General features: G+C 33.6%; 3 protein-coding genes and 1 long non-coding RNA gene across 8 annotated transcripts; 2 read left to right on the forward strand and 2 right to left on the reverse strand.

The window, feature by feature from the left end:
- Positions 1–393: 393 nt before the first annotated feature.
- Positions 394–7,077, reverse strand: LOC105189776 (uncharacterized). Of its 4 annotated transcripts, none has more exons than XM_011152097.3 (5): positions 6,804–7,077; positions 6,368–6,584; positions 3,714–4,044; positions 2,377–2,934; positions 394–2,268 (listed from the first exon to the last, which is right to left on the reverse strand). In XM_011152097.3, the coding sequence occupies exons 2-5, from the start codon at positions 6,503–6,505 to the stop codon at positions 1,565–1,567; spliced, it is 1,731 nt and encodes a 576-aa protein (XP_011150399.2). In that variant the 5' UTR covers positions 6,506–6,584; positions 6,804–7,077; the 3' UTR covers positions 394–1,564. The 4 variants fall into 4 exon arrangements, with proteins under 4 accessions (XP_011150399.2, XP_025159024.1, XP_019700227.2 ...); XM_019844668.2 differs by having other exon boundaries at positions 1,565–2,268; positions 6,876–7,077; XM_019844671.2 differs by having other exon boundaries at positions 1,565–2,268; positions 6,872–7,077.
- A 3,017-nt stretch (positions 7,078–10,094) lies between these two features.
- On the forward strand, positions 10,095–10,853 carry LOC112589523 (uncharacterized). Its single transcript, XR_003113606.1, has 2 exons — positions 10,095–10,449; positions 10,721–10,853. It is a non-coding gene; the product is annotated as an uncharacterized LOC112589523 (long non-coding RNA).
- Positions 10,854–13,108: 2,255 nt separating this feature from the next.
- On the forward strand, positions 13,109–15,140 carry LOC105189765 (guanine nucleotide-binding protein subunit beta-like protein 1). 2 transcript variants are annotated; one of them, XM_011152085.3, is made up of 5 exons: positions 13,109–13,577; positions 13,659–13,821; positions 14,117–14,295; positions 14,356–14,689; positions 14,797–15,140. In XM_011152085.3, exons 2-5 carry the CDS (start codon positions 13,675–13,677, stop codon positions 15,100–15,102), a joined length of 966 nt encoding a protein of 321 aa, XP_011150387.1. In that variant the 5' UTR covers positions 13,109–13,577; positions 13,659–13,674; the 3' UTR covers positions 15,103–15,140. The 2 variants fall into 2 exon arrangements, with proteins under 2 accessions (XP_011150387.1, XP_011150382.1); XM_011152080.3 differs by having other exon boundaries at positions 13,109–13,295; positions 13,615–13,821.
- Positions 15,141–15,305: 165 nt separating this feature from the next.
- On the reverse strand, positions 15,306–16,987 carry TyrRS-m (Tyrosine--tRNA ligase, mitochondrial). Its single transcript, XM_011153031.3, has 3 exons — positions 16,784–16,987; positions 15,754–16,652; positions 15,306–15,672 (listed from the first exon to the last, which is right to left on the reverse strand). Exons 1-3 carry the CDS (start codon positions 16,936–16,938, stop codon positions 15,323–15,325), a joined length of 1,404 nt encoding a protein of 467 aa, XP_011151333.2. The 5' UTR covers positions 16,939–16,987; the 3' UTR covers positions 15,306–15,322.
- Positions 16,988–25,164: the final 8,177 nt, after the last annotated feature.

Genomic DNA, 25,164 nt, shown 5'->3' on the forward strand with positions numbered 1-25,164 from the left:
ATGTTATTTTAGTTTTTTTTATTTTCTATAAATCAAGATTAATTTTTTATTTATTTTTATTATTGTACACACTAATGAATTACTCACTATATTAAATTTTTGTTTGTAATACACAAATGCATATATGATGTGTTCTATAAAGCTCAACTTTACTAGATTCAATATATGTTTTCAAGTGAAAAACTTCTAAGCACTTTGAAAAATCAACGCAGCTATATTCATTTTAATATATTATCATCAAATTTTCCTATTAGCGTTATTAGACCATTGTTAAAGATACATTCAAATTCATAATTACATAAAATAATGTTCTCAATTCGTTAATATAACATATTACATTTAGTAACTAAAAAATAGGAACTAAAAATAGTTAAATATACATAATTATTTTATATAATAATTTTTTGAATTACAATAATTCCTCATAGAGTTAAGCGATAATATATCCAATAATTTATCAAATAATCTATCAATAACATAAACGATAAGATTTAATTCAAAGCACAAATTAAGATAATACTTGTACACGACTAGAATAAGATTTTCATTAATTAGTTTTTAGACTTTTGCGGCCCATTGATACAATCAGGGTATGTTTCTTCCGGATGGATACCGCGTCGTAATTCAGCTTTGTGCCGACGTTTCACAAACATTGCAGCTTGCATCATCAGGGCTAGGAGCTCCAATACTGATATCGCTTGCAATATTTGCGAAACGTCGGCACGAAGCTGAATTACGACGCAGTACCCATCCGGAGAAAACACACCCTTCATTAACTATTGAACTCATAATACTGCAATATTGCTTATATGTAGAAAACATATATATTTAATTAATGTTTGTACTTACTGCGAAGAATTTAAACTTTTTGAAAAATTAATAGGCATAGCAAAAACTTTAAAGATTTAGGCGAAAATGTAAATATTTTTCCACGGTTTTGAACTTGCAAGGAAATATCTATTTATAAACAAGTATGGTCTGAACACACATTAAATATATATTTGTTTATAAATAAATATATCCTAAGTGCAGATTTTTCTTGCACTTTATGAATGATATAAAACGCATAAGTATATACAACTCGGTTCAAGGCACCATTTAGAGTATAATCAGAAAACATAACATTTTTATGATTAATAATTTATGGCATAAATTTCTTTGCACGTGTGATACAATCTTGACTATTGATCATATCATACAATTTTAGGAATCACTAGCTGCTGTTTGAAGATTTGTAATAATGGTTGAGATTAATTTCTTTAAAGAACAGATTGATAAATTTTTAAATATATATCAATCACAGACAAATATCATTTAGCGATTCTAAAACCCGTTTTCTGCACACAGCCATTGATAAATATTAAAAAAAATAAATAAAACCAGAAGAGATTAGAATAATTCTATTCAAATATGTGAAATAAATATCTGATCTTTATGTTTAAAATTTTAAACTTTACTTTAAACTGACATGACAATGCCTTTACTTCAAACGAATCGATGAAATGCGATGCAAGCGCAATCATATTGTTGAATGCGAGATATGAACGAAAATCGTCTGACAAAGTTAAACGTTTCCATGTAATAAATTAGACATTACAGAATCCATCTTGATGACTTGTACTTTCGATGTCAAGCTTTTCGTTGAGTCTACATCATATGAGGACCAATAACTTATCAATTCAGGAAATTCATCATTATTAATATACTTAATGGCAATGGAACTAAACTGCTTTCGCGAATTTAAATCTGGTTGACAGTTAAAACCATGGCACAATTGCGTTAAATCACTTTGACTAGCGTTAATAGCTTGTACATCTGTATAGTTCACGAAAACTATCAAAACTCTTTCTATGAGCTTCTGCTCTGTAACAGATGCTTTTTCAACATAATCGGATAACAAGTCTGTCCATTGCCAGAATTTAATGGCAAAACCAGAGGTGTAAGGTTTATCCGGGGTTACCAAAAATGCCGGCTTCGATGCGAACGTATTTAAACTCACGTGATCCCAAATAGTTATCGGTTCATTTGTTAACTTCTGCAAAGTTAGATTCACATTAACCCGGCAAAGTTGACCCGGACATACTCCTTTATTTTCTATAGTCAGATAGTGATAAGGCGTAGGCTTCCAAATATATTCCTCATTGCACATTTTAACTATTTCAAAAAGTCGTGGCAATGTGTTCGTCAATTTGGTTGCAAGCTTTTTATGCATCTGTGATGTTTTTATACTGTGAAATAAACCTTTTAGAGACATGAAGTTCGTCGAATCTGCAATAAATAAGTTATTAATAATCATAATATACAGTTATTAATAATCATAATATACAGGTAAAAATCATGAAAGAATTAAAATAGAGAAATAATTGTGGTACATACGTTTCGCATTGTCATTGTAACAGCTGTAAGATATGCTGCCATTAGAGACGAGATTATATATATCAATAGAGGTGCAGTTAACTAAATAACGTCCTAGTAATTGGCCAGTCTTGCCTGACAGAAGAACAAGAGATGACACATTAGCATTATCTACTGATATGCTCAACAAGTCTTCAATATCATCCGCATCAATATCTGGTAGAATAACTGGTAATTTAGGAAATGTATGAGTTGTTGAACTCCAATGAATTGTTCCAGCAATTGGTTCTATGCTAACAAGTAAGCCTTGTTCACCAGCAACAATACAGTCAGGTTTCCCAGAACGGTCTATATCAATACTAGTACAATCTATGATAGTAGGTAACCTTTTTAATGGAACCAGCCATAAAGGCAACCCACTACTTCCTTGCATTGACATAACTCCTCCTCCTTCTGATGGTATTTGTCTTTGATGTATTGTTCCATCTTTTGTATCATTCTTTTTGTGTTGTTCACCATGAAGAAGAAATATCAAATTGTATGGGAATCCAGGTACTATAGTAATAGGCCCTTGTATTTCTGTTTTGATTTAAAATAAGAAAATAATTAACAAAGATATAATACTAATAAAGTTTTCTATTACTTACATTTATTTCAAATTTTGTTATTAAAAATTTATCTTAAACTTATATTTCCTATATTTATTTGTTCTGTCACAATATTATCCACAATACAAAGTGAAGAGGAGAGGAAAATATTTTGGGAGACAATAGTATATGGATCATAGTAAAAAGTCTGTCTGATATAGTTAGTATTCTCAGTAGTTTTGGCAATATAGCTGTTTAAATTTTATAGAATTATAATAATAATGAATTAAACATGTATTACATTCATAATAAATACTCAAAAATTTAACTGTAAACTTTAATACACTTTACAATTTCTATCCTAAGATGATATATCATTTCTTCTAGAATTTCTTGAGTATAGATCACCGGTTTCTTTTTGCAAATAGTAGAATATTAGTAATAGTAGCATCCAATGCTACTCATATAAATAAACAATAAACTGCTCTCAGAGAAACAATATACCATCTTAAGACATATGAATATTTTGTAAAGTATAATAAATGTCACAATTCAATTTTTGAGCATTTATTGTGCATATTATTTTTATTGTACAATTTATTATTATTCTATATACTTCTACAAAATTTAAACTGTATTTTCAAAACTATTAAAAATGCTAACCATATTCATATAGACTATTTCTTTTTATATTGATCATCCTATTATCCCTAAAAATATTTCCCTCTCCTCTCAACTTATTCTATATATAGCTTATAATAATGAACTCACCTACACTTTGCAAAGTTTTATCCCATGATACTGATGATTGTGATTCAATGATTGGAGGGCAGACCATTGAATTGTCACAGGGTAATACATACAAAAAGATAACTATTGTAACAATACATAGAAGTATTGATGCCAATAAGCAAAATCGTCTGATTGGTGACATATCTTCCCTTTTCCAAAAATCATTTTGCTCACTTCCTTCAATCACCATTATTGGTATATCATCCCTATAATACTTGATTGTGCTTTGTCTATTCCTTGCATTATTTCCCAGATTTTTTGTTTCATCCAATGGATAAAACATGCCATTTTCGTGATTCGAATGCAATTCCTAAATAACGTCAAATTATTAAAAAAGTGATTAATATATACGCATTTTTATAATAATGCTAATTGTGAAGAATACGGGCCTCCTCACTAATTTCGCTGAAACTTTGCACAATTGTACCAATATTTTGTATGTACCAATATTTTGGTACATAGAATGCGAATTTGAAGGAAAAAAGTATCGCTCTCAAAAGGATCCAAAGTTATAAAGTGATAAAAAATGATACATACGAGGTTGGAAAATCTGTCATGCCGATAATGCAGAGACTGATGGTCTGTTCTTTTTAGTCGCACAACTGAACTCAATTCAATAGTGCAGCTGGAAGGGACAGACGGAGAAAGCATGCGCAGTGCGTCAAAGTATAAAATTAATTTGAACGAAGCTGTTATTTTGTAAATAATAATATTTCATGAAGCATAGTATTGTTAGAAACACGTACTGTTAATAAACAAGTAAATGTTTATTGGCAAGTTATAAATAAAAGAAGTTTTATGAGTACAATGCTTTAATGTTTTTCTATAACATATATATATTCTTAGATATTAGAAATAACATGAAATAATATGAAAGCGAATAGTTTAAAATATAAATGATCCAGTGGATACATAAAGTTCATTAGCTGAAAACAAAACATTAATGCATTGATCGTATTACTTGTTTCTTGAAATTAGTAAATCTACCACATAAGTTAATTACCATTAAAATTATAGATTCTGAAAGGTTAGCAAAGGCTCCAACACAAGGTCTGGCAATTAAATTTTTCGCCTTACTACATTAATGAGTGTACAATATACTAAAACAATAGATTTTGAAAAGATTAACAAAGGCCCCTACGCAAGGTTTAGTAATTAAATCTTTTGCTTTACTAAATTAATCGAGTTTACGATATACTAAACAGATTTTGAAAAGATTAACAAAGGCCCCTACGCAAGGTTTGGCAATAAAATCTTTTGCCTTACTATGTTAATGACTCTATGATATACTAAAATTATATTTTGCAAAGATTAATAAAGGCCTCTGTGTAAGTATATCTACTGACGGCATACAATATGTATATAGTCCAAGGCCCCAAGGTTTGGCAAGTAAAGTTCATAATGTTTATTTATTTTATACAATTTGAAATTTATATATTAATCTGTGCATTACTATTTGTGGATTATTTATTTGTGCCAAAATTTATGTCAGAATCTATTATTTTAGTATATCATAGATTCATTAATCTAGTAAGACGATAAATTTAATTACCAAACCTTATGCAGGAGCCTTTGCTAATCTTTTCAAAATCTGTTTAGTATATCATAGACTCGATTAATTTAGTAAAGCAGAAGATTTAATTGCCAGACCTTGCATTCAATCTTTTCAGAATCTATAATTTTAATGGTAATTAATTTATATGGTAGATTTATCAATTTCAAGAAATGAGTAATATGATTAACGCATTCATATTTTTTTCAGCTAATGAGCTTTATGTATTCATTGGACCATTTATATTTTAAACTATTTGCTTTCACATTATTTCTAATGTCTAAGAATATATATATTACAGAAAAACATTAAAGCATTGTACTCATAAAACTTCATTTGTTTATAATTTGCCAATAAACATTTGCTCTGTTTATTAATAACGTGTCGTCTTAACGTACGTGTCTCTAACAATACTATGCTTCATGAAATATTATTATTTACAATATAACAGCTTCATTCAAATTAATTTTACACTGACGCACTGCGCATGCTTCTCCGTCTGTCCTTTTCAGCTGCACTATTGAACTGAGTTCAGTTGTGCGATTAAAAAGAACAGACCATCAGCCTCTGCATTACCGATATGACAGATTTCCTAACCTCGTGTCATTTTTTATCACTTTATAACTTTCGATCCGTTTGAGAGCGACACTTTTTTCCTTCAAATTCGCATTCTATGCACTAAAATATACAATTATGCGAAGTTTCAGCGAAATTGGTGAGGAGGCCCATATTCTTCACAATTACCCAAAAAAGCAATATTCCATCAGAACAACTGCAAATTATCATGTCTGCAAATATCTTTAGCAATGAGAAATGCGTCAAATAAACCTTGATTCATTTTCAGAACTAATTAAAACAAACTAATTTATCTTGGCAAAAGTGGTTAAATGAACTTATCACTACAAAAACAAAACCTCCCCCAAACTTGGCTCCTCACAAACAAACTATTAACAAACAATTAATAAACAATTGTCAGGATCAATATTTTATATTTAATACTCTCATACCTATAAATATACTTTGAAAATTTCAGCTTGCTAGATCATAAGAGCCCTTTAGCGCTAATTACTTATTATCTTACCGCTATTGTTGTACTATCAACAACCTTGCAGGCATTATCGTTAGGTTGAGTTAAATGTTCCTCTTCATCTTCGGTATCAGTGTTACTTATACTTTGTGGTAGAGGTGTATATCCTTTGTCGCTGTGATGTTCCACCATTATTCAAGTGTGGCATTGAATGAGTATCCAATGTTCTTGGTATGCACAGGTATTGCTCTACTTTTCTTTCTCAGTACAACTACATTATAATTATTGTAACAATAATATCATGGTTAAAAACAAAGATGGATAAGAAAATGCAATCATAGACATAGACCCATATTCTAAACTTGTTTTCATCATAAAATGCCTCTAAAAGTGGTTTATAATCAATCAGGAAACTTATAAATTTTTATAGTCACTTTTAATGATAAAAAAGTTTAATGATAAAAAGTTCAAAATATGAGCTATAATATACCTAGACTGCGCGTCTCCTAAATATTCCAAATTTAAAAAATAAAAGTAGAGTTCACATAAAAAGGATACACACTGTTTTTTATCCGTGCATTCTCCTTCACGATGGAAGAAGAATAAAAACCAGTTCGGAATAGGTTGCAGACCGAGGTCTGTAAATAGAGAAACGGAACACTGTAAAGGGCTCCACACATGAAATGACTTACGGGCTTCACACATGGGTACCTATTACGGAACTCGTCGGAATCGATTCCGATAGAATTTATTCCGTTATTTCCTAGATTTCTATTGTCTTTTCTAGGGGAAACGGAATTATTCCGATCGGAATCGATTCCTATGAGTTTCATAAAGCGTCGTCTACAAAGGCAGTAAGCAGTAAGAAGTAAGCATGAACAGTAAAGGCTCGTCTACAGTAAAGGCTCTACAGTAAGTCTATAGTAAAGGCTCGTCTACAATAGCTGTAAGAGTAAGGCTGTAAGGTAAGCTGTCAGCGAATGAAAATATTTCATTTCGTGTCTTGCAACCTTACAGCCTTACTCTTACAGCTAATGTAAACGAGCCTTAAGAAATGGATCAACCACAGTTGATTATTTTTGTTATAATCGACTGTGATTGGTTTATTTCTTACCGCTTACTTCTTACTGCTTACTGCCATTGTAGACCACGCTTAATAAGTACTATGGACTACGTTTACACGGCAAGGTTAATCTGGATTAGTAATAACCGTAGTTAGTGAATTCTTTGATTCGATTGATATATTTTTTTAGATCTAAAAATATACTCTAATCGGATTCGAGACTGCACTAACTACGGTAGTTACTAAACCGAAATTAAAAGCTGTGTAAACGTAGTCTATGACTGACTTAAGCCAGTGGCACACGGTGCTTGTTTTCGTGCTGAATTGCTTGCTGGATGAAAATATTGCGTTCTGATTGGTGCATTTCCATCCATCTTCGGAAATGCACCAATCAGAACGCAGTATTTTCATCCAGCAAGCAATCCAGCACGAAAACAAGCACCGTGTGCCGCTGGCTTTAAGGCCGGTTGTTCCAACTTTTTGGTAATGTTACGTCCTGGACAAGCATAGAACATGCGATGTCTAGATTCGTTTGGTTTACTTCGGATCAGCGCTATTCTTGTCCAAATCTTTATTATTTGAATCTGTTACTTTTCGAGGTGGGTTACTGTTAAGTTTAAAAGTAATAATATTCTCGCTAGTGTTGAATTTAACTTCAAATATATTTCCCTTTATTTCAGATTTTATTCTCGGGACCGAAGATTTTGATGGATCTGTTTTGAAAACAGCCAGGTCGAGCGTGCCTGGATTATAATAACTTTTTAACAGAGGCCTAAATTGAATCCGCCGTCCGGCTCGTTCCTCGTTCTTTTCGGCATAAGAGGTTTCTTGGTAATATTTATTTTAATAATATCTATAATAGGGTAGATGGAAGACGTGGTTAAGTTTTAAAGAATAAAAAGGCGAACGGTGCTCGTGGTTCAAGCACTATTGCTCTTAAGGAAATGAGGAAGAATAGTGCTCGTGGTTCAAGCACAACACTCTTAAAGTAAGGAGAAAAAGAACGGTGCTCGTAGTTCAAGCACTGCGTTCTGGGAAAAAAGGAAGAATGGTCCCAGACAACACACGGATGTTCATTGGATGTCCGTTATATGTTCATTCTTTTTACGAAAGACGTCCATAGGACGTACGTTTGTCACAACTTCGGACATAGGACGTCCGATGGACGTACATCAGACGTTCTACAGGTCCGATGTTCAATAAGGACATCCTTGTTACGTCCAATTTATGTCCACGGACGTAAATCGGATATACGGACATAAATTGGACGTGAAACGTACACTCGTGAACTAAAAGGTATGTGCACCGATTTTTTGTTGACTTCGGAACGCGCTCCAACTTGAGGAGAAAAACAACCACTGCTTCATACGTCAGCGCTGTCACTTATTACGAGGCAGAAGGATGGCATAGACGAGTGTCAAATAAGTAGTGATTGTGTCGTAGACACAAATGTCTTGGAGACTTTGAGTTATAATTGAAGAAATGAAGAAAACAAATAGTGATTGTGGAGAAAAGTGGCAAAAGGCTTCATAAAATTTGTAAAACAGCATATTAAAGGAGAATATTAATTGTTTAATAATATTTTAAGTGAAAAATATTTTTTATAGCTATAAAAAATAATATTATAGCTATAAATTTGCCTTCGACGCTAAATGAATATGTATGTAATGCTATCATTTACATAGGTGGAAAATTATGTTATTGCGCTCATAAAAAATAAGCAGCAGACCAAGTCGAGTGATATATTTTTAACAAGATACTCGTATCACTCAACTTGGTTTGCTGCTTACTTCTGCTGAACACAATAATATAATTCCTCACCTATGGAAATAATAGCATTATATATACAGGGTGTTTGATAGCTGATCATGCAGACGAAAGTTGGAGATAGATTGGGAGCCGAGAAGAAAAGTCATGTACCATAATGTCAAATTGGCAATAGTTACCGAGTTATTAATTAAAACATGTGAGCCAACGAGCGCATAGACAGCGGAGGGCGGCCGCAGTAAGCACGTAGACATTTGATACAGGCGGAGTCAGCGAGTGGCAATAGGCGAGCGCGCGCGGTGAGGGGCAACGTAAGCGATAAGAGGCGATCGCGTGCGACGAGGAGCGAGCGAGCTTTTTCTTTGTAGCTTTTTCCTTATAGCTCGCTCGCTCCTCGTCGTTCGCGCTCGCTCGCTCTTCGTCGCACTCGCTCGCCTCTTGTCGCTTGCGCTTGCTCGCTCCTCGTCGTTCGCGCTCGCTCGCTCCTCGTCGCGCGCGCTCGCCTCTTGTCGTTTACGTTGCCCCTCGCCGCGCGCGCTCGCCTATCGCCACTCGCTAACTCCGCCTGTATCAAATGTCTACATGCTTACTGCGGTCACCCTCCGCTCTCTACGCGCTCGTTGGCTCACATGTTTTAATTAATAACTCGGTAACTATTGCCAATTTGACATTATGGTACATGACTTTTCTTCTCGGCTATACCCAATCTATCTCCAACTTTCGTCTGCATGATCAGCTATCAAACACCCTGTATATTCATTCAACGTCGATGACAAATTTATTAACATTAAAGAAATTATGGTTTATAACTTTTTTAACTTACACTCAAATTTAAAAATATTTTTCACTTAAAATATTATTAGACAATTAATACTCTCCTTTAATATGCTGTTTTACAAATTTTATGAAGCCTTTTGTCACTTTTCTTCATAATCACTTATATTTGTTTTCTTCATTTCTTCAATTATAACTCAAAGTCTTCAAGATATTTGTGTCTACGCCACAATCACTACTTATTTGACACTCGTATATGCCATCCTTCTGCTCTCGTAATAAGTGACAGCGCTGACGTATGAAGCAGTGGTTGTTTTTCTCCTCAAGTTGGAGCGCGTTCCGAAGTCAACAAAAAATCGGTGCACATACCTTTTAGTTCACGAGTGTACATTCATTGAATGTCCGGTGCTGTCTGGGGTGCTCGTGGTTCAAGCATAACACTCTTAAGGTAAAGAAAAGAAGAACGGTACTCGTGGTTCAAGCACTGCGTTCTGGAAAAAGAATGAAGGTGATAATCAGTGAGGGAAGAGAGGTAAAGAAATCTGTACACACATATATATATATATATTATAAAATTACTCTATATTGTTAAGTTTTAAAATTCATACACTAAGTTTAATATAGTTAATAACTGGCTCAATACTTATTCAAGTAATAGAAATGATTTTCTATAGTATCATTATGAGGAAAAGAGGCTCGTTCGACCTTTAATGATTTGGATTTTACATCTTAACAAATGTCTTAGCATTTGCAGACGGAGTCCCAAGAACAATAATCTTTAATACCGACCTTTCTGATTCCAGGCTCAAGATCCTTTAGCAAACGGCTGGCCAAAGGCTCAGCGAAAGACTGTCTAAAGACTGGTTAGAGGCTAATAAGAGACTGCCTGCGCGCGAAGGGCCGAGCCCTTTTTATACCCAAGCCCGACACTATGGATGTCAATTGAGCGCCTTTTCCTAATTCACTATTCATTATTTATTGGTGAAAAAATACAAAGATGTTATTATCTAGTGATTAAAATTATACTTAATCATATCCCAGACAGCACCGGACATTCAATGAATGTACGTTTCACGTCCAATTTATGTCCGTATATCCGATTTACGTCCGTGGACATAAATTGGACGTAAAAGGATGTCCTTATTGGACATCGGATCTGTAGGACGTCCGATGTACGTCCATCGGATGTCCTATGTCCGAAGTTGTAACAAACGTACGTCCTATGGACGTCTTTTGTAAAAAAAATGGACATATAACGGATGCCCAACGGATATCCGTATGCTGTCTGGGATGTAGCGTTTGGTAATCCAATTGTCTCGTTGTTGGCTGATTTATTAATAAAATTATGTTTTACTAAGAAATGGAGATGTTGTTATTGATTTCCTTTGGTATAATATAAGAATTTGGAAATTTTGAATATTTAAAAACTAGTGGAGCCAGCAGCGCCATGTCCTGGCCCGGGAGGTGGAGTGCAGCGTGGAGAACCTTTTACTCCCGCGCATGGTTTGCGCCATGTGCGGGAGCGAGAAGGCATGGGGGGCGGCGGCCTCCTTCTGCCGCGACGTGACGTCGCGGAAGGAGGTCACCGAATGGGAGCGCCGCCTGGGCATCCGCCACTGCAGGGAGCGGCGGCGGCAAAGGCGGCGCTCCCCCAGTTTGGGCAGCGGGCCCGAGGTGGTGTCGGCCGAGGAGGAGCGGCCACCGACTTGCCGGAGGTCGCTTCTTTGGCCACCTCGGGCTCGCCTTCGCAGCGCGGGGGGAGGGGGTGACGGATGAGTGAAGCCCACACACCCGCCTCCCCCTGGCGTCGGTAGGAGTCAGGCGAAGGGGAAGCCTGGTTGGGGCTGGGCTCCACTCCTCCGCTCCCTTGACGAACAAGAGTAGTGCGAAGAGAGGGTGGATGTCCCCTCCCTTCAGTAAGTGAAACCAGAAGGCCAACTATTTATTGAACCAGAATCAGAGAGAGAGAAAACTTTCAAATTTTGTCGGCTGTTTGGTAGTATTTAGGGCAAGAGCACAGGCTTTTGCATAACACATAATACATAACGCATAAGAGAATAAACTAATTAGTTTTCTTCATTTCCCTCCTCGGGACAGAAATGAAGAATTCTGATTGGTTGATTCTCTTATGCGTTGTGTATTATGCGTTATGCAGAAGTCTGTGCTCTGGCCCTAAGGGCGGAATTACGATGAACTTTACGTAACGGGACGCGACGGGACGTGAAGTGACGTGACGTGAATTTGACGTTTGAGGTTATATTTGATATTACGATCACCGTAACGTGCCGTAATAATGAATTCTGCTGTGAGGCATTATCAATTTGTAAATTTAATTTTGGCCGGGTATTTGTATCTTCAACTGTGTGGAAGAGGAAACGAATACGAATACCATTGGTGTGAGAGATATTTTTCGAAGAAGAATTCAGTTTGGTGACGGACGGGCATAACCTGGCATAACGTTGATTGGCTGAAAGTGTCACGTGAACAGTCCGACTAGACGGAACGCAACATCTAAATTTGACATTGGCAAGCTTCACGTCGCGTTAAGTTCTGATATTTCACGTCACGTTACGTAAAGTCGAACGTAAAACCCTAAACACAATGTCAGGCAACAGGTAAGAATAAAAATAGACCAATCACAATAGATTATTCTTGTAATAGTCGATTGTGATTGGTCTCTTTTTATTCTTATTGCCTGTTGCCTGGCATTGTGTTTAGGGCTTAACTAGCCGCATATAAAACAATGTATTTTAGGTTTTGTGTCACTTCACGTCCCGTCTCGTCCCGTTACGTTAAGTTCATCGTAATCCCGGCCTAAGGGCCAGAACACAGACTTCTGCATAACGCATAATACACAACCCATAAGAGAATCAACCAATGAGAGTTCTTCATTTTTGTCCCGGAGGGAAATGAAGAAAACTAATTGGTTTATTCTCTTATGCGTTATGTATTATGTGTTATGCAAAAGTCTGTGCTCTTGCCCTAACAATTGATCTAAGCAAACATAACCCGAAAATATAACAGGTCCAAATTTTTCTGTATTTTATATTCATATTATGAATTAAATATTAATATTTTAAAGCTTTTGTTGAACAAGAGAAGTCAGATATATATAACCTGAATAATCCAAATGCTGTGATTGATTGGCAATATGTATAGAATTTTCAACGTGGTGAAAATTCTGTGTATATTGCCTGTTTTATGGTCATTCTGTATTGATTCATGGTTTCTTGTATGTGGAGTTTCTTGTTTCTGTTATTTATTTCTGTTCACTGTTCTTATTGCCTGTTGTCTGATATTGTGCAAAGGCCATTACTCTTCCTTTGTCTGGGGTTCTATAGAATTAATGGGTAGAATTTTAGAACGTAGCTAAGGAAGGTAGCAAAGATAATGATTTGTCGCGACGCTTGAGCTAAATAACTTTTGTGTTTAATGTTTAATAATGTTTAATGGAGATGAAACTGAATTATTTCAGAAGAATATTAAAGCTATAATTATAATCTATGTTATAATTATAACCATACAAAATGCATATACATAACCAAAGAAATCTATGATGAGATTTATACTTTTATATTTACAAAAATTACATATATATTTTTACATTTACAAAAATTAGATAAGCCAAGAAATTTTTCAATACTCTAATTAGTACTTATAGTAAGTTCAATACATTGTTATTTATTATGATATATAGCTGCCTGTATTTTACTCTACATATTTTTCATCAAATTGTGAAAGGAAGAAAACTGTTATAATGCTTGCATCTCCACCGAATCCCAAGTTTTTGTTGCATGGTGATATGAAGGAAAGTGTATACAGTTTATTATTCTCAATTAATTCTAATATAGAACATCTGTATGCTGGTGATGGAAAAGGCATAGTTTATATTTGGGACTTAAAGGTATATAAATATTTTATTCTTTTTAATAAATTATATAAATCTTCAATAAATAAAGATTTATATTCTTACACATGCTTATATAATTTTTATGGATTATATATCCTTATGCATTCTTATACAAACTTAAATTATATTTTTGGATTATAAACTTAGATTAGTAAATTAGTGAATTAATTAGTGAAAGAATTATTAAAACAGTTTGAAGTAAATTTATTTATTTTTTAAGAATTATTAAAACAAATATATATATGGTATGTATGTATATAAATTATAGATTTTCTTTATTATGTTGCAGAAAAATAGAATAAAAGCTCAATTATCAGATGGAGATAGTCCATGTTTTAACTTGCATATAACTAATGTTGCTGATTTGATAGTACAACGAAGACATGGTATAATCGATATATATAAAACAAGTGAATCAAACTGGGTGTTAAATAAAAGTGTCAACTATAAATATTGCAGTTTCTGCAGGTATAATAAGATAATAATATAAATTTCTTTTTTAAGTTAATACTAGATTTTGCATTACAGGTCCCAGTTATTGCCAGAGAAGGATGCAATAGTAGTTCCACTTGATTCTGCAGCAGTAGGAATATTATCATTAAAAACTTTCAATATTGAATCAACATTAGATCCTGTCAAACTGTCTTATTATAATCAGTTGGGTACTGTGATGTCAGTAAAACCATTAATACATATAAATGGTTTGATTTTAATTGCTTATGAGGGTGGACAATTATTATTGTGGGACATGAAAAAGAATGATGTCCTTAGTTCTCTTAACATAGAACAATATCCAATGACTTTTGATTTTGATGCTTCTTTGATGCAAGGAATTGTTGGTAGTGCATCAGACAAATTAGAGGTATTACAAACATTGACTCAATAGTTTAAATAATTTACCAAATATCTGATTAATATAAACGATTGATATCATTTCAAATGCATATATTAAATTTATAAATTTTTTAGGTTTTTAAAATGTCTCAAAGTCATATTTTATCCTACAAATTTACAAAAATTTTGAATCATGTTTCTGGTATATCCATGCTTTCGATAAGACCAGATAAAAAAATAGTTACAGCTGGTTGTTGGGATGGGCGGATGATGTTATTTTCTTGGAAAAAATTAAGGCCACTTGCGATATTAAAAGAACACACAGAAAGCATATATGATATTATTTATTCACATTGTGAAGTCGAGGCTTATGATACTAAATGTTTAATGGCAGCAACAGGCAAAGATAGCTACATATCCCTGTGGGATATATATAATTAGAAATTGTAAATATTAGCAGAATATATTTATGGAGAATATAAAATATTTTTTGCTATAATTAAGCACTCTAATAAATACTTTGTATGATAATATATGTATAAAAAAGTGAAGCAAATTATTGCATTTAGCTTGTATTAAATTTATGATTATTAGTTAATGTTTTTAAATATCAAAATATATCGTTTATTACATATTTTTACATCATATATTTCTTATAACATTATTGCCATCTAACTATATAATATGTTTTCTTACCAACTCTGAGTAATGATATATTATTACTTAATATGTGTATACCAGGTACAATTGCTTCGTTTAAATTCGTAATTTTTTTATGGTTTATATAAAATCCACCTGCTGTTATGATGCGTTGCGCATCGTCGTTGCTTTTAAAACATTTTGCTTTAATTGCTAAATTATATACAGTAAGTCCTGGTTCTGATAAAACATCTACTATAGTTGCAGCTTCAAACACATCTGCCAATTCTGATGCATTCATTTTTACAAGGATTTCGATTGACTGATCATATAATACAGCAGATGCACGCTTTGCCGCAAATAATCCTTCTTCTGCAAAAAATTCGTAAATAATAACAAATTAATAATAATTTTTAATAATTTTAATCAATAATAATTTTATATAAAAATTACCTCCATGCACTAAAAGTGTGACTTGTTGTGCTAGTATTTTTTGTGCTATTCTCTGTTCTGGATTCTTCATATGTTCATCCACAATTTCGTTAATTTTATCTAGCGATAGAAATGTGAATAGTTTGAACAATTTCTTAACATCTGAGTCTTTAGTTCTAATAAAATATTGATATAGTTGAAAGCTTGAAGATTTCATTGAGGATAACCATATTGCGTTCATAAGAGACTTTCCAAATTTTTTTCCACCTTCAGCTGTTATGAGTGGTATTGTAATACCATAAACCTGTTTTCTTGTACTTTTTGCAATTAGATCATATCCAGACATAATATTACCCATTTGATCACTTCCACCAATTTGAAAGCAGCAATTGTATTTTATCATCAACTGCAACCAGTCATACGCTTGAAATACTTGATAAGTAAATTCAGTGAAACTCATTCCTGTATCTGAGTTCAATCGTGTCTGGACAGAAGCTCTGCCTAACATAGTGCCCATTCTAAGATACTTTCCAATATTTCTTACAAATTCAATAACATTTACATCTGTGTACCAATTTAAATTATTTACTATAATCAGGGGCCTCAGAGATTCTTGCTTGTACTTCCAGAAATAATTTTCATGATTAGTAAAGATAGTTTCTATATTTTTCATAATAGATTTGACATTTTCTTCAATTAAACATTTTTCTATCTCAATACGTTCAGATTTTCTATGACTAGGATCACCTATTAAACCTGTAGCTCCTCCTACTAAAGCTATAACTTGATGTCCTGCTCTTTGCCAATGTAAAAGATTCATCAAGATAAGTAAATTGCCAATGTGTAAACTATCTGCTGTTGGATCAAATCCAGCATAGACACACTGTGGTGATTTATTTAATAATTCTACTATTTCGTTTCTGAAAACATGTATACATAATATTTATATCATCAAGAAAATAAAACATTCTTTAAAAATATATGTGTATGTGTGTATATATGTGAAGCATATATAAAATAATATTTTCATAACATAAATTAGTATACTTACGTACTAATATTAGGAAATATATTCTCGTACATGCCTCTTTCGTGAAGTTTTAGTATATTTTTACTACAATAAAATCTCTGTTTATTAAAATTAGCACTTTTTATAGTAGAACACAACCGTAATAAATACCAAACACTCATCCTATTTAAATACATTTATAATTTTAGAATAGATACTGTTAATTATCTTTAAGATTGAGAAATCGAATTTTATTTTATATTTTTCGCGTGAAAACTCAAGTGTAAAAACTTATGTAGTTTTTAACTTTTCTAAGTAAAGTTCAGCGATCGTTATTAGTAGAAAGAAGCTTAAGGGTCTACAGGACAGTATTGCCAACTCTGAATTTTAGAATCCGTCAAACGTTTCTCCAAAAAACCCCAGAAATAAGCTGAAATTAATAAATATGTGTGTGTGTATATGTGCACGCGTGCTATGTATTTTACGTGTGCATATGTTTTTAAGAAAGGAATTAAAATAAATACATAATTAGTTTTATTGTTGATTAATTTTATTCATAATAATATAATTATATTATATTATTGATACAATATCGCTTTTATATATATATATTTATATATACAGGGTGTTTGATAGCTGATCATGCAGACGAAAGTTGGAGATAGATTGGGTGTAGCCGAGAAGAAAAGTCATATACCATAATAATCAAATTGGCAATAGTTATCGAGTTAGTAATTAAAACATGTGAGCCAACGAGCGCGTAGAGAACGGAGGGCGACCGCAGTAAGCACGTAGACATTTGACACAGGCGGAGTCAGCGAGTAACGGTAGGCGAGCGCGCGCGGCGAGGGGCAACGTAAACGACAAGAGGCGAGCGCGCGCGACGAGGAGCGAGCGAGCGCGAACGACGAGGAGCGAGCGAGCGCAAGTGACAAGAGGCGAGCGAGCGCGACGAAAAGCGAGCGAGCGAGCTATAAGGAAAAAGCTATAAAGAAAAAACTCGCTCGCTCGCTCCTCGTCGCGCGCGATCGCCTCTTGTCGCTTACATTGCCCCTCGCCGCGCGCGCTTTCCTACCGTCACTCATATTTATTGCATATCATAGTTTTCATATTTCATTTTATTATAAGCAGTATTATATACGCGGTATTATCTACTTTTAGCAACTGATGTCTTCTTATTTCTTTTAGGAAAATCAATCTTCTTTTGACGATGAAGTAAATGGAGCTGATGCTCTTATATGTTTTCTACTTTTCGAATGGTTATCAATGTCAGTCAATTTGGCAGTAATAGTGCATTTACACCACTTACATGTTGCTCTTGTTGGGTCATCATCAAGAGCCAGTCTTTGAATTTATCTGACTTTAACCAAGCCAGACGAAATTTTTGTTTATATTGTGGTGGCATCTACATATATCATAAATGTAGCAAAATTAATCTAAGTTAATAATAGCAATAATATAAGGTATATAAAATAATAGTGCAGAAAGATATTAAAACAAGTAATAATACTTACGTTCAAGTCAAACTTATGAGTTGAGAAATAAGCTTTGTACACCACAAATAAATGATCAAGTGTTGTTATTTCCTATTATCTATTATGTAGATAGTTCAGTATCCTCGCAATCTTAGGGCTCTCACAGCCAGCGTAACGCGATACGCGATATGCAACGCGTGATATCCAATAAGCGTACAATTATCAAAATAGTAGAACGATCATTGAATATCGCGCGTCACTTGTTGCGTGTCGCGTCGCGCTGGCCTGCGAGAGCTTTTAGGCCTGGAACACAATACGTCGTATGTCGGAGTCAGATGTCGGATTCATTCATAGGCCGGTATTCATAGTCGGATTTTATATTTAAGACCGTCTTAAATTTATCTTCAAACTCTGTACAAAGCATTTCATTGGCTGTAGAGTATCTGAAAGTGAACTTAAGACGGTCTTAAATATAAGACCTGACTATGAATACCAGCCATAGTCCAATGAGAAAAACTCGTTACCGGAAAACAAACTCTCTTATTGGATCATCACTGAGTTGCGACATCCGACTCCAACATACGACGTATTGTATTCCAGGCCTTATGCTGCTTCCCCATGCGATGTAAGATATGTAACTTGTGTTAAACCGCGTCAGCAAATCAAATCATTTCAGTTACGCAAATCTGTCTAGTGCAAGCATACATAAATTTAATCATGCAATATTAAAGTAATATATATTATTTAATTGTAATTAACGCTTTTCAATAACAATAAATCACACCTAATAACGCCTCATTCAAATTTAATAAAAAAAGTTAACTTATTTTGGAAAAAAATCCGCCGTTTCAATTTTTAAAAAATCCAGAAAATACGTCAACAGCTAAACCGCAATTTTTGCACGCTAAGCGTTATTTAAAAAAGCTAGAAATGACGGAAAATAAGCCAAGTTGGCAACACTGCTACAGGAGCCATACTAGAGACCTCTCGCGGAGACCCGCGAACTAGGCAAAATTATATTGCAAATTATAAACAAAATCCGAAGAGAATCACCTTATATGTATGATATTTGCAATTAGGAGAAACGTCCGCAGGGTCGTACAGAGAGCTTTTTTGAAAAAAAAGTCGAAATAAAAATCGATTAAATAATTTGAATGAACGTTCATTCCGCGGTATAACACGAGCCTATATTTTCATTTATTACAAATTTTCAAGAACTTAAATGCAAAATCGGGCTCTGTACGACCCTAGATATTAATATAAGGAAGATGCCTGTGTAAGTCTGATAAGCGAATATGATGTCTGCGTGGCAAAATCTGTTGATGTAGATAACATGGAAAATGTAGCCCAGCTGCACTATGGTGCAGTGTATACGACCTAACCTTCCTACTTTGCATTCGCGCAGAGAGAAACCTGAAAGCGGCCAACACGGCGTTTTCTGCGACACCGACTTTCCGCACTGAGAAAGGACGCCATCTGCATCCATTTTGAGAGGGGAACTACGATGTTACATCCACTTTCAGATCTAGGTGGTAAAATCTGCATATGGTGGGAGTCCGTGTTACATTCACTTTCAGACGGCTTATGTCCGTGCTGCAACCATAGTTGCCATCTCTATGCCAGATTATGCCCGGAGGACAAAAAATCAGGGGGGAGGGGGGAGGAGCAGAAAAAATAAAAGTACGTATTAAATGTTAAATCTTCGAATACATGTTGCCGTATCAAAGTCTCCTCTATAATAAACGATTTGACATGTCTGGAGATGCATGATGTATCGCATGATGCCCGCGTCCCGTTCTCTTCGTCCTGCTTCTCAATTCAGCATCCCGTCCGCTTCGGACATTCGCTCGTGGCACTGACAGTGGCCGTCGGTGAGCATTTTATCCGCTCGGAGAAGCACGTGTTAATTAACACGATGAGACTCCAATTATAAATATCCCGCGAGTCGACGAAATATCTGAACTTTTAAAAAAAGCATCAAAGAAAATCACGTTGATGTTGTCATGGGTGAAATTCCACCCTAGCATATATTTTTTTATTTTTGAAATAAAAAAAGCCAAACGAATGCAATTAAATGTTATTTATCAACATTGAATATTAGATGAAAAGTAGAAGAGTTATTGTCTGCAGCGGATAATCTAATATTTAATAAGAACGAGACAAAATTCGCATGGGATGAAATTCCACTCTTTAACGCTACTATGTCCTTTAATTATTCTCCGAAAACAGCGTCACAACAATTTTAACCCTCTGTACAATTAGTTGCTAACACATTTTCTAATCGTACACATTCCTCTTTAATTAACATAAAGCTAACAAATGTCCGATGCTTCGACAGAGTAATTTTCTTTATTTTCAGTAATCAATAAATAGTAAATCAATGTTGCGTACAATTGATAGGCCTCCTCGCATTTCCCTCGTCGTTCCGGAACCTTCGAGAAAAGAAGAGAAGACTTGCCCAAGGGCAAATCTCTCTTGCTTTAACCGCCGCAGAAGTCCGCTTTAAAAATATTGAACAGGTATTTTTTATTTCTCAATCCAATGATCATTTCTGGAGAATTGTGGAAAATATAACTTTTTGCGATTACAGCGCCATCTATCACGAGTAAAAAAAAAAGTTTCGGACAAAATTTACGTATTTTGTGGCGTAGAATCCGTTTCTGCAATAAAAAATGGGGGTTTTCATTTAAGATTTCAAAGTTGCCCCCAACCCCCACCCCCAGGGGTGGGGTGGGAGGTCGAGTTTGATATCATTGGATGTCCCCCTTCGAGACTAACAACTTTCATTAACCACTTTTTTTTATCCAATGCATAGTTCTCGAGATATTTCAATGTCTTCAGATAAATCGTGCACCCTATATACAGGGTAATCCAAAATTCCCGTATTCGGAGTACAGGACATGATACTTTATGCTAAAACAAACAACTTTTTCCTTTAGCAAAATTGCATCCGACAAGTAGTTTTTGCAGGAGAGGGTGTTACATTTAACGAATAAGCGCTCTTGTCTATATAGCGCTCAGGGCCGGCGCGCGCGCCTCACTCGTGTGTACCTAGTCCGTGATTAGTAATCATAAATAGTGTCTTTTAAGACGCTCATACGGTTCTCTTATGATTAGTTTACGACATTTTAAGACTGTGCTTAAGACAATTTTAAATAATAAGAATCAATTATGAACAATACCGGGATTTGACCTGCTTTCGTATTTGTATTGCTTAAATAATGAAAAGTTAATAAAATAAGTACTGCCTTTATTTCTTACGTAATAAATGAATAAAATATTGTCTGGTTGCACAATATTATCTGAAAATAAAGACAAATGTAAATAGTATAATGTTTTGCGAGCTGTGAGCGTTCTATTATTTCAAATATTGCACAATTACGTGATAATTAAATATCATTAAACTTAAAGAATAATTTATTGATCAAGCGTATACATAGGAGTATACATATTTATAACAGTGATTAAAAGTAAAATATTTGAATTAACGTCTTTTAAGAGTTCTCTTTTTATTTTTTTATATTATAATAGAAAATACAAAGAACTTATTTAAAATTCAAATTGTGTGATATACTCATGTCACGGTCTACATTTACTTATTATTGCTTATGTACGTTAGCCTTTCAATATATACTTTCCTTACATGTTTTGATTATTGCGAGGAATATTGCTATAGCCTCAATGGTTAAGTTGGTTAAGAAAATAAATCATTGGTACGTTTAGTGTTAAAATGTATATGTGGGAGGGGTTACATATAACACAATAAATTTCTCTTATTTATTTTATATTTAACAACATAGAGAAATAAATCGGCATCAGACAATTATGACAGTTCTTTTATCAATTACGATTGTAATATTATATACTGATGGTAATTACTTTTTGTTACTTAGCCAAATAATATAAGTATCGTAACTATTTTTAAGGAAATAAACAACGAAACAACAATTACTGTGTTTTAACTTCTCCAATATATAATTTATATGTACTACAAACACAAATGTATATCTAATAGCTCTATATTTTCGGGTTTAAAAATTTCTTTAAACCTATTCTCAATTTTAGATGTTTAATATTAACGCAACCAATAATATAATAATAATAGCTTTAATATAATGTTAATACAGCGTCAATAATATTAATAATTCTTATTATACTGTTATAACTACCTAGTAAACAATTCGTCAGCAGTCTGATAAGACATTGGTATCAAATTCGAGCATGATCTGTCGACAGATTTTATCATCTGTGTCCGCAATAGACTGTTAGTCTGTCGGCAGACCTGTCGACAGGCTTTAACCGCAGATTAATAGCAAAAGCTTGCCGCCAAACTATTCGCGGCAGAGTCTGCATGATTTCTGCCATTAATCTGCGGTTAGATCACTACACATTCTATTCAGTTTTTGCCGCTGTCAGAGTCTGTTGACAGGCTTCTATCACATTAATGATTCTAGTTCGTCAACAGCTCTGAATATAACAGGTTTTGTGTGCAATTTGAAAGCTTCTTGCTAACAGAAACTGCTAACAGACTTTGCTCAAAATCTGTTCTGCAGGTTCGGCTATTAACCCATTAACGTCCAAGCAGGGATATATACTTGAGGAATATTAGTATTTCACCCTCTCTAACGATATTATTGCAACCTTCTGCAACCTTTGCTGAGGGTTGCATGTGATGAATTATTATAACACATGGAAGACATTATGAGAATTGCTCAAGAAAAAATTTTGATGTTTCAAAATCCGATTTTCAGAAATTTAAACAGTTTAATCCCATTTCTCTATCTAGGGGTTGGAATTTAAAAATACCATCGAATACACACTAGTGTTCTAAGAAAATACTAAGGTAATGTATTTTTAATCTTGAAGCATTTTTTTCTTGTCGTTTATTTGTTTATTAAAGTGCCATGGACATTTTTTCCCAAATTTATCCTCTTTACACCCTTTTTAAGGGGGTTTCCAAGAGTTGTGGAAAATAACGGCGGGAATCGAAAGAGCGGATTTTTGCCCCTAGAAAGCAAGTTTCCCTGACAAAATTTAGTTTGGGTACTCAATTCAGAGTACTCAAATGTCTGTTTATGTCCGCTTGGGCGTTAAGGGTTAAATAAAGAAGCATAAATTAGAGAATACTATGCAATAATATAATCACGATTGAAACAATGTAAAATCTTTTACAACGTATACAGATATAAGTTTTAGTAGATGTCCACTCAATATGGCTCTTGAGTGAACATGATTATATGGCCACCATGATAGAAAGAAAAGGAAATGGAGCAGAAGTGAGGGAAATGTTCTCCTAAATTTCTGATAATTATTTTCTCTTTTTTTTTCGTTTTTTATAAGAGTTTTCTAATTTATTTCCTTATCGGAGGAAATCGTTTGTCGCATCAACAAGGCCCGAGTTACCTATGGCTGTTGTGGCAACTCGGATGCGATGTGTATAAAATATATATATATATACTATGTTTATATACATATACATATGTACACACACGCATACACACGCACACGCACACTCGCACGCACACACACACGCACATACATATGTTTACATGTGCATTGCTATATTTAGATAACAATCACTGTAAAATATATAATATGATCATGCGTCTATGCGGTCAATGGAGCAAAGGGGGAGAGGGACAGCATATCGCATGGTCATAAAAAAGAAGTTTAATGGCTCTATCACGACGATTCCGAGAGAATTAAGTTCTACCGTCTAATCTCTTTTCACCATCAATTCATGATACTACATGTAACATGTAATTATCGTATCTAAGTATTTATTAACAACTAGATTAATATGTTCCCTTGTCTCCGATGAGACAAAAAAGCTACGATGTAACAATAAACAGATGTGACGATAGATATTCTAGGATAATGGGTAAATATATTAAAATATCTGAATTTTTGTTATTAGTTAATGCTATTATCGCATTTTATAACTGTAAAGGAATATTTTTTATGAAAGTAAATTTCAAATACATTACGTACATGAATTGTACGAGCTCAAACTTTTTGTTACAAAATTGCGATGAATTTGAAGTTGGCGTTAAAATTTTTCTAAACATTAATATTTTGAAGACAAATCTACTTCGAGTGTACGATTACAATATATTGTTCATTGGATGTTTATTTCAAAACTTAAATCTGATATTAAATCAATTTAACACTGTAAATAATTCGACAATTGAAGTTTCATCTGTAAAATTTAAATAAAGGAACGATGAAATTTTATAGTTTGATAGAGCTAGGGGCCAATAGATGAAATTAATTGTCTTGCAGAAAAAAAAGTTCCATTCAAATGAATTCTAAAAAGAATCAAATTGACATTAACGTCCGATGAGGGATGTACCTGTTAGAATATAATAAACAAATAAATAGAAATAATATATACTGCAAAAATATTTTTCTTCTCAAATTATATATTTAAATTACTTATATTTTTTTGTTAAGTTAAGCAACATATAAAAAATATTAAAAAATTGTATTGAAAATATTAAATGTTTGAAGATATCTTTACACATATTTGTGCTGCATTAATTGATATTAAAAAATAACGATAAATGATTCGATCATAATCGAAGTGTTGCAATGACAAAATGAAAAAAATCACATATATCATATGATATTACGAAAATAGTTATCAAACATCAACCAACTATACAGTAACCAACATCAATCATGAATAGTGATTCTCATTAACAATAAAACATCAGTATTAAAATAAATGAACAAATTAAATTGACAAACGTGCTAACATGTTCTGGGATCTAAATATGATAATAATTGCTAAATACTGTGACGTTAACTAACTATGGTATTACTAACTATTAATTTTGTTTGTCGTATCTTATAAGTTTATGTGACGTGTTTATTTATACAATAATAAAGTTCATATGACGCGTTTATTTATAAAAGTCGATCCATATCGATACAATATATATTTAA

This window comes from Harpegnathos saltator, unplaced genomic scaffold, assembly GCF_003227715.2.
Source record: "Harpegnathos saltator strain DR-91 unplaced genomic scaffold, Hsal_v8.6 scaffold538, whole genome shotgun sequence".
NCBI lineage: Eukaryota > Metazoa > Arthropoda > Insecta > Hymenoptera > Formicidae > Harpegnathos > Harpegnathos saltator.